This window comes from Lathyrus oleraceus, chromosome 7, assembly GCF_024323335.1.
Source record: "Lathyrus oleraceus cultivar Zhongwan6 chromosome 7, CAAS_Psat_ZW6_1.0, whole genome shotgun sequence".
Taxonomy (NCBI): Eukaryota; Viridiplantae; Streptophyta; class Magnoliopsida; order Fabales; family Fabaceae; genus Lathyrus; species Lathyrus oleraceus.
In genome coordinates this window covers 539,706,155-539,716,071 of record NC_066585.1, presented here as the reverse complement: position 1 = coordinate 539,716,071, position 9,917 = coordinate 539,706,155, and the positions used below count along the sequence as shown (strand labels likewise).

General features: G+C 30.7%; 1 protein-coding gene across 1 annotated transcript; it reads left to right on the top strand.

The window, feature by feature from the left end:
- Window positions 1–3,787: 3,787 nt before the first annotated feature.
- Window positions 3,788–7,363, top strand: LOC127101129 (4-coumarate--CoA ligase 1). Its single transcript, XM_051038465.1, has 6 exons — window positions 3,788–4,385; window positions 5,077–5,550; window positions 5,700–5,898; window positions 6,466–6,679; window positions 6,793–6,898; window positions 6,995–7,363. The coding sequence occupies exons 1-6, from the start codon at window positions 3,864–3,866 to the stop codon at window positions 7,112–7,114; spliced, it is 1,635 nt and encodes a 544-aa protein (XP_050894422.1). The 5' UTR covers window positions 3,788–3,863; the 3' UTR covers window positions 7,115–7,363.
- The last annotated feature ends 2,554 nt before the right edge of the window (window positions 7,364–9,917 follow it).

Sequence of the window (9,917 nt, the reverse complement as noted above, 5' to 3'; positions counted from 1 at the left end):
CAGATGAATGAGTAGAAAGCAGAAGGAGTAGAGGAAGAACTGTGAGAAAATGATTTGAACCTTGACAGTATTTATAGGCCAATTGATCGTTGCTCATAGCGCGCATTATACATCTATCATGCGCGCGATGGCGACGGTATTCTCCAAAGTCTCTCTCTAATGTTCATATCGCGCGTATTATGTACTCATCATGCACGCGATGCTAACGGTCCACATATTCTCCCCAACGTTCCTAAAGATCCAGAATGGTTTCCGCAAGTGAAAATCCTGTTTTCAAAGATGGTGGCAGTAGCAATAAACCTCCACTAATTTCTGGTGAATATTTCGACTTTTGGAAAATTTGCATGAAGGCTCATTTGGAAGCACAAGGAGATGAAATTTGGGATGTTGTGGAGAATAGTCCATTTATTCATACAAGTGTTGTCAACGGGGTTGAGACACCAAATATTAAGAGTTCATGGGATGATGATGATAAGAAAAAAATTCTTTACAACAAGAAAACAACCAACATACTTCAAAGTGCACTTAGCATGAATGAATTCTTTCGTGCCTCTCAATGTATAACAACAAAAGAAATACGGGATACATTGGTAGAAACTCATGAAGGAATCTTTGAAGTAAAGAGATCTAGATTGAACACTTTAAGTAAAGAGTACGAGATATTTAGAATGCAGCCCGAGAGAATCTATCGTCGCGTTGCAAAAGAGATTTGTACACTTGACAAATCACTTTATTGCTCTTGCTAAGACTTTTAAGTAACAATGAACTTAATCTTAAAGTACTTAAGTCTTTAATCAGGGAATGACAACCAAATGTGACATCAATATCAGAAAAGAAATTTTTTTCTACCATGACATTCGCATTCTTGTTCGGAAAACTTCAAGAGCATGAACTTGAACTTGGAAGACTTGAAAAACATGAGAATCAAAAGAAAAAAAATCCAAAGGCATTGCTTTGAAAGTTAACTCAAGAGAAGAACAAGAAAACGATGCTCCAGAAGAAGATGAAAACTTCATGCTCCTTGTAAAAAGGCTTGGTAATTTTTTTTGGCATAAATCCTTAAATTATGCAAAAAGAAAGAAATTTTTCAGAAAAAAAGATGCTTTCACTTCAACACCAATTATCACATGCTATGAATGTGGAAAGTAAGGACACATAAAGACGGGCTGTCAAAAACTCACCAAGAAGAAAGACTTCAAAAGTAAAAAATAGTCAAAATCTAAAAGAGTCTATATTGCGTGGGAAGATAATGAAATAAGTTCATCATCTGACTCGGAAAGTGAAGAATGTGCAAATCTTGATTTAATGGCTTCACACCATTCCGATGATGAAAATGAAGAGGTTAATAATGAATTTTTCATTTATGATAATGATGCACAAGGTGTCATAGATGAACTTCTCAATGAATGCAAAATTATGTCTAAAACAGTGTCTAATCAAATGAAACAAATTTTATTTCTTGAAGAAAAGATTGACATCATGGAAAAAGATTTTGAAATAGAAAAACAAAACTTTGTTAAAGAACAAAAACATAATTTGTATGCAAAGAGTGTGAATCACTTTCTTTTCAAATTGTCCAATTAAAAAGAGTTCTCGGAAGATATGAAAAAAGACAAATTGGATTGGATGGTGTCCTTAGTCACCAAAAATATTCAAATTATAAAAGTTTGGTTATTCTAAAATTAATAGACCAATTCTAATAAAACCATATTTGTTAAAAGGGTTTCTAATCGATTCAGTTACAAGTTCACTCCTTAATCGATTATACACTATTTCTAGTCAATTAGAGAGTGAGACTTTGCTGCTTCCTAATTGATTAGTTAGAGTTTTCACTTTTTAGAAATATTTTGAAAATATATTAAGTTTTGTAAAACATTTAGTACGTGTCTATTGTCTTAGTACTTTTAGAGCAATTCTTGTTTAATTTACACACTGATGATTCAAATTACATAAATAAGAAATAAAGCACACGATCAAGGGAACTTTCACATTTTCAATTATTTTTCATTGCAAAACTTATTTAGCTTCCCTCTTTGATAAATTCAATTTTTAATGATGCTATGATTAATTTAACTTTATTCTTTTGTCATCATCAAAATCACACATAATATTATAACTTGCACAACTCATATAATTAAAATAATATAAAAAAGAAAAAAAGAAAAAAAGAAAAAGAAATAAGCAATGAAGGGAATCACCGCATCTGAGATAAGACAAAATTGACTTATTTCAAAACATATGTGACAATTTTTTAAATTAATTTATTTTTGTAGATGAGAATTGCAAAAGATTAATATCTATTTTGGAGAAAAAAATCGAATGTTTTTTTTTCTTACAAGTAAGTATCTTTATTAGATTAAGGTAACATCAATATGAGCTTAACTATGATTCATATAACGTATATACGTATTTTTTTAATTATAATTTAAATATTTTTCTTAAAATACAAATATAATGACAATTAGTGTTCATTGTATTTTATATTTAAAGCCCATAAATACTTAATACATAAACAGAAAAGTTATTAAATTAAGGTAAAAAACTGTATGTAATTCATTAATGTTTTAATTAATAGAAACATAACATAAATGTATCTTCTATCTATAATCCTCAAAATCAGATTCTCTCAATTATTTTTCCTTTAATTTTTTTAAAAAAAAATTCATAAATTTTTCTAAAGAAGAAATATAATATATATATATATATATATATATATATATATATATATATATATATATATATATATATATATATATATATATATATATATATATATATATATATATATATATATATATATATATATATATATATATATATATATATATTAATTGAAATATACTGTCAGTGTAAAAGAGTTTTACACCATCACTTAATTATAGACGTTGGATATTAAAAGAAGTTTGACTTTTATTTTAAAAATCTATAAAATAATACAAACGAGTGATGGTGATGAACCGACAATGTAAAACATTTTACACTGACAGTGTATAGTAATTAATCTTATATATATATATATATATATATATATATATATATATATATATATATATATATATATATATATATATATATATATATAAAAGAAGAAAAGAAGGGAAGACAAAGGCCCAGTGGGCTTGGAGACAGTCATGAAAATAAATGGGCCAAGGCCCATTTAACAAATACATAATGATTACAAGCCAATCATGGTATTGTGGTTGGTGAAAAGGATAAGATTTGGTAAAGTTCCGTCCAAATCGAAAAAGAGACTCCACTCCACACACTTAATTGAAATGGTCTTGTGGTAGGTAAAAAGAAAGAAAAAAAATACCAAAACTGAATTCTATTTATTTAGGAAAAAATATATAACCAAAACCACTAACCAATCTAAAAATTAATTAATCATAAATTTTATTAATTTTTTAAAATAAATTAATATTTAAAATTCACCGAAATTAGAATAAAGACAAACAACTATTGATTTTTGATAGAATATTTTATAATTGTAAAATATAACGAATATTCTTCTACAAATATGTAATATAGTTTGTTCTTTTACAAATATGTAAATTTATTTATGATAATTTAAATTAATTCTATTTTAGTTTTAATAAATGTCGCTCTCACCAACAACTATTTTCTCCGATGATCCATGACCTATAATGCATATTCATACATCACCCACCAACCATATAATATAAAATAATATTTTTTACATATTAAAAATTGACCATTTTGCCCCTCACCAACCACGACCACATTTGAACCAATTCTCATGTGGCTGGCTACAAGTCCTATATTACAACTGAATTTCATGTTGTTTCTTAAGTGAACAAACAAACCAAACATCAACATAAATTTCATCAAAACAAAACATTCAAATGACCATCCAAAAAATGGAAGAAGAAATCATTTTTAGGTCTAAGCTTCCTGATATCCACATTCCCAAAAACCTTCCTCTTCATTCATATTGCTTTGAAAACCTATCAAAATATGGATCACATCCATGTCTCATCAATGCGCCAACCGGAGAAATCTACACATACCACGACGTCGAGCTATCCGCCCGACGAGTGGCCTCGGGTTTCAGAAAACTCGGGATCGAACAAGGCGATGTCATCATGGTTCTTCTCCCGAATTGTCCCGAATTCGTGTTCGCCTTTCTAGGTGCTTCTTTTCGCGGCGCTATAATGACCGCCGCGAATCCTTTTTTTACGGCTGCTGAGATTGCTAAACAAGCAAAAGCTTCTAATACTAAGTTGATTGTAACGCAAGGTTGTTACTATGAGAAAGTTAAGGATTTGGAAAATGTGAAGCTTGTTTTTGTGGATTCTTTACCTGAAGGAGAAAATCATATGCATTTCAGTGAATTGGTTCAGGCTGATAAGAATGAAATTGAAGAGGTAATGCTAAAATTGATGCAATTTGTTTAGTTTTTTCTTAATGCCAATTTTGTTACAGAAAATATTACTTTATCTTTCTCATAATAATTATCATAATTGATTTTTTTTAGAAAAAATAGATTTTACATTAGTAAAAAAATATACATTTTTTAATTTAAAATTATATTTCAATTATTAAATAATAAAAAATAATTGTTTTTTTTTTTAAATAATTGTATTCCTTTAAATATAACTCTTTTTTATTTAAAGAATACAAAAAGAATGTTACATATGAACTAGTAATATAATGTCTAGAATATATATAATAATGTAATCTAGAAAAGAAAAAAAAAAGTATAGAACTATTGGAGCTAAAATTCTCCAACACCTAATTTAGGTGGAATTAGGTGGTGACATATCATTCACAAGGTGAGTGGTACATTTGGTTGCAACTCACTACCAACTATGCATGGTATAATAATTAAATAGTATACAATTTTATTTACTAATATAAAAAAATATTATATAATTATATGCAAATCGGATAAAACTAAGACTTCATAATTATTATGTATGTGACTTTTCATCATTAAAAGAAATTATTAGTATTATTGAGCATGAATAGAATTTAGATGATAAAAAAATGCAAAAATATTGAATATGTTGAATGCATTTTTAATTTTGTGACTAATTTTTTTAGAAATTTGAACAGGTAGAAGTGGATATCAACCCTGATGATGTGGTTGCTTTGCCATATTCTTCTGGAACAACAGGGTTACCTAAAGGTGTTATGCTAACACATAAAGGATTAGTGACAAGCATAGCACAACAAGTTGATGGTGAAAATCCAAATCTATATTACCACAGTGAGGATGTGATACTTTGTGTTCTTCCCATGTTTCATATCTACTCCCTCAACTCTGTTTTGCTTTGTGGTTTGAGAGCCAAAGCTTCAATTCTGTTAATGCCAAAGTTTGATATTCATGCATTTTTGGAACTTGTTCATAAATACAGAGTTACTATTGCTCCTGTTGTGCCTCCAATTGTTTTGGCTATTTCTAAGTCACCCGAACTTGATAGCTATGACCTTTCATCCATTAGGGTTTTGAAATCTGGTGGGGCCCCTCTTGGTAAAGAACTTGAGGACACTGTTAGGGCCAAATTTCCTAAAGCCAAACTTGGACAGGTATATTGTTATATTCTACGAAGGATTGACACAGATATCAGACATGATATTAATATTCGATAATATTTAAAATGTCGGTGTTACAGAGATTGTATGTAGTTGATGCAGTTGAAATTGCGATTCTGATATATTGATTTGGTTGATTATAGGGATATGGGATGACGGAGGCAGGTCCAGTGTTAACAATGTGTTTATCATTTGCAAAAGAACCAATAGATGTAAAACCAGGTGCTTGTGGAACCGTTGTTAGAAATGCTGAGATGAAGATTGTTGATCCAGAAAATGATTCTTCTTTGTCTCGTAATCAACCTGGTGAAATTTGTATTAGAGGTGACCAAATCATGAAAGGTACTACACTCTATAAATCTAATCACTTATATAAGAAAATTTGTTTTTTCTATTCATTGTATCAGATAACTACTATTAATATAATGGATCAGATATATTGATCAATAAAAAAAAAAGTCAAATTCAGTTATAATATTTAACCATAGAAGCCTCTATTTATGTCTTGGATCTTTCTTTTTCAAAGGTTGGTGGCTTACATTGCTGACCACATTTTTGTAAATGATTGGAATTTTGGAGTGAGGCTAATTAGTAAGCCCCAAAATATAGGTCAACCCCACCAAGAAACTCTTAATTTTGAAGACTTTTTATCATTATAAAACCAACCAACATGAATATATAGGTCAACAAATTGCACAAGTTGGTAAAGTCTTGTTTGTTTACAAGTAAGATGCTTTATTTTTAAGAATACTTTTTTTTATACCTACCTTTGACTAAGGTTGAAGATTTGAAATATGTGTCATAACCTTAAACATAGAAAAGTCATATATGAAATATGCATGTCAAAACTATAGTATATATTTAAATGATATTATTTTAACATATTGTTTGTTACACGTTGAACATTAGGTTATCTAAATGATCCAGAAGCAACATTGAGAACCATAGACAAAGAAGGTTGGTTGCATACTGGTGACATTGGATACATTGATGATGATGATGAATTGTTCATCGTTGATAGGCTTAAAGAATTGATTAAATACAAAGGCTTTCAAGTTGCTCCAGCTGAACTTGAAGCAATTATTCTCTCGCATCCTCAAATCTCCGATGTTGCTGTCGTCCCGTAAGTACTTGTCCCCTATAGTTTTATTAGTAGACGAAATGATAATAATTATCATAAATTTAAAAACATGATTGCGAAATTTCATATTCAAATATTCTTGTTTTTTTTTTCAGAATGCAAGATGAAGCCGCTGGTGAGGTTCCAGTTGCATTTGTGGTTAGATCGAATAATGATATCGACACAACTGAGGATGAAATTAAAAAATTCGTCGCTAAACAGGTATATATATTTTTTAAATCTTCAATTTTTTTTTTTAATTCTGTTAAAGTTGTCTATATATATCTAATAAGATGTATTGGTTGATGTGTATTTTAGGTGGTGTTTTACAAAAGAATAAATCGAGTATTCTTCATTGATGCTATTCCCAAGTCACCTTCTGGCAAAATATTACGAAAGGATCTAAGGGCTAAGCTTGCAGCAGGCTTTCCAAATTGAAGTACAATAAATTTTCAATGTATTTTATAAACATGTTGGTCCAAATTCAACAACTCAATTTCATATCTTATAGTTTGTTATATTAAAAACATGTATCATATCATATCATATGATCTTTGCTTATGATTCAACTAATGATTCAAATGTTCCTTTATTTCGGAACAATGTATTTAGTTAGAACAAAAAAAGTGAAGATTAAGTTCAAAGTGTTTTGTTTGGAATGAAAAAGAGGATTTGTTGGTAAGGGAATTTAATCTCGTTAAGTGTGCTTATGTAAGACATCCCACAAATTGGGTTATTGAGATTGAGTAGTTCAAATTTGGAAATATGTGAGTCAAAAGTCGGTTTGTAGAGCTATTTAGTTAGAAAGTTAATAAGTTGAGTTCTTATGTGAACAGGGAAAAGTTTGATGATGCCAAATTCAACCATTTCACGAATGACATGGCAATCTATTTCGATCAGTTTGGACCTCTCATTGAAGGATGAGTTGTGAGCGAGGTAGATTTCTGAGTTGTTGTCACAATAAACAAAAGTTGGTTGAACGAAAAGACTATGTGAATCCTTAAATAAGTAATGAAGCCATTGGATCTCGTAGGCCAGACTTACTAATGCATGATATTCATCTTTGGAGCTCTTCATAGAGACAATGTTTTATTTCTTGGACTTTCATATAATGACTGATGAACATAAGAATACTACATAGCCGGTGACTGATTTGTGGGAAACATAACAAGTTTCCCAATTAGAATTCGCAAATCCAGATAAAAGGAAATTAGTGATAGCAGAATAAAATAAACCAATAGCAGAAGCTGATTTAAAATATTGTAAGACACGCATAACAACTTTAAAGTGAATAATTCTCGGTTTTGAAATGTATTGGCTGAGTTGTTGGACAAGAAAATCTATATCGGGTCTAGTCGTGGTTAAATATAAGAGTCTTCCTATAAGCATCATGTATTGTGATTCATCCTCAAAGGGAAGATAATCTTCACAAGCAAGCTTAAGGGAAGGGACACAAGGACTTTTTGAGGGTTTAATACCAAGTTATCTCGAATCTTCCAAAAGTTCTAAGGTATATTTTCTTTGATTAGTTAAGATGCCTTTGGAAGATCAGACAACTTTTATTCCAAGGAAAAATCTAAGGTTTCCTAAGTCTTTGATCTTGAAACAATTATGAAGAAATTTTTTAACAAGTTGAATTTCTCAAAAATCATTTCCAGCCAAGACAAGATCATCAACATAGATAAGTAAAGCAGTGAAAGAAGAATTATTATGTTTAGTGAAGAGAGAGTAATCAACATTATAATGTTTATAACCAATAGATAATAAGGAATCATAAAGTATAGCATACTATTGTCTGTTAGCTTGTTTCAATCCATAAATGGACTTTTGAAGCTTGGAGACTTTGTTTGTATTGGAAGTATAATTAGGCAAAACCAAACCTATAGGTAAAGTCATATAAACCTCTTCATGTAAGTCACCATGTAAAAAAAGTGCTATTACCGTCTAATTGTTCTAAAAATCAACCATTTTATAAAAGCTAAAGAAAGCAGAGATCTTATCGTGGTGAGTTAGACAACACGAGAAAAGGTGTCAAAGTAGTTTATACCCTCAACTTGGGTGTATCCTTTGGAAACCAAACGAGCCTTATAGCGCTTAATCGAGCCATCTACATGATACCTAATTTTGTATATGCCCATTTACATCCAAATGGTATTTTAGTGGAAGGTGAATCAACAATAGACCAAGTGTTAATGGAAGTTAAGGCCTCTAGTTCAGCTTGCATAACCATATTCCAACAATGTAATTTGGAGGCCTGAGTGTAGGTTTTCGGGTCAGTGACAAAGGAGATTGAGAGGCAAAATTGCTTATAGTTAGGTGAGAAAATTTTATAGTCCCTAACAGAGGATATGGGAAAGGCAATGTTATATGAAATATTATTGGTTGTAGAGTGGTTTTGGAGAAGATGACAGTGGTAGTCATTGAGATAACTAGATGGATGACTAATTTAGGTTGAGAGTCAAGGGGGGGGGGGGGGGGGGGGGGGGGGGGGGGGGGGGGGGGGGGGGGGGGGGGGGGGTAATGAGGAAAGGGTAGGAGAGGTATTTTGATTTGTAGATGTGGGAGAATTTGCGGTGTTAGTAGTAAAGGGAGTGCGGGGTGGAGGATTGGGTGAAGGAGGTATATGAGGTTCAATGGGTCTAAAATGAGGAAGAGGTTCAAGATCGGGTTCATTGATATGAATGGTAGGATTGAGAGAGGGGTTGGTTGGATTGTTTGTAGTGTTAAAAGGAAAAAAAAATATCTCATAGAAGATAGAATTCCTATAAATAAAGAATTCATGTGAAAGTAAATCAGATAGAAGATATCCCTTGGTACCATTTTTAAAACCTAAAAAAATAGTTTTCCTAGCACGAGTATCAAATTTAGTTCTATTAGCAAGAATAGTAGATGGATAAGCAAGACAATTGAAACTTTTAAGATGTAACAAAGTAGGAGCTTTATCATATAAAAGATGAAGATGAGAGTTATTTTTAATAAAGGAGAATTAATTCTGTTAATTAAGTGTACAACACGTTGTATTGAAAATTGCCAAATGTTTTGGGAAGGTTTGCTTGAAAGGAAAGAGAACGAGACACATTCAAAATGTGTCGGTGTTTCCTTTTAACCAAATCATTATGTCGGAGCATTCAACACAATAACTTTGATGAATAATGCCTTTGGAGTGAAAAACATTTTGCATTAAGAATTCATTTCCACTGTAACTTCTTATGTATTTTAAGGATGTAGAAAATTGATTTTA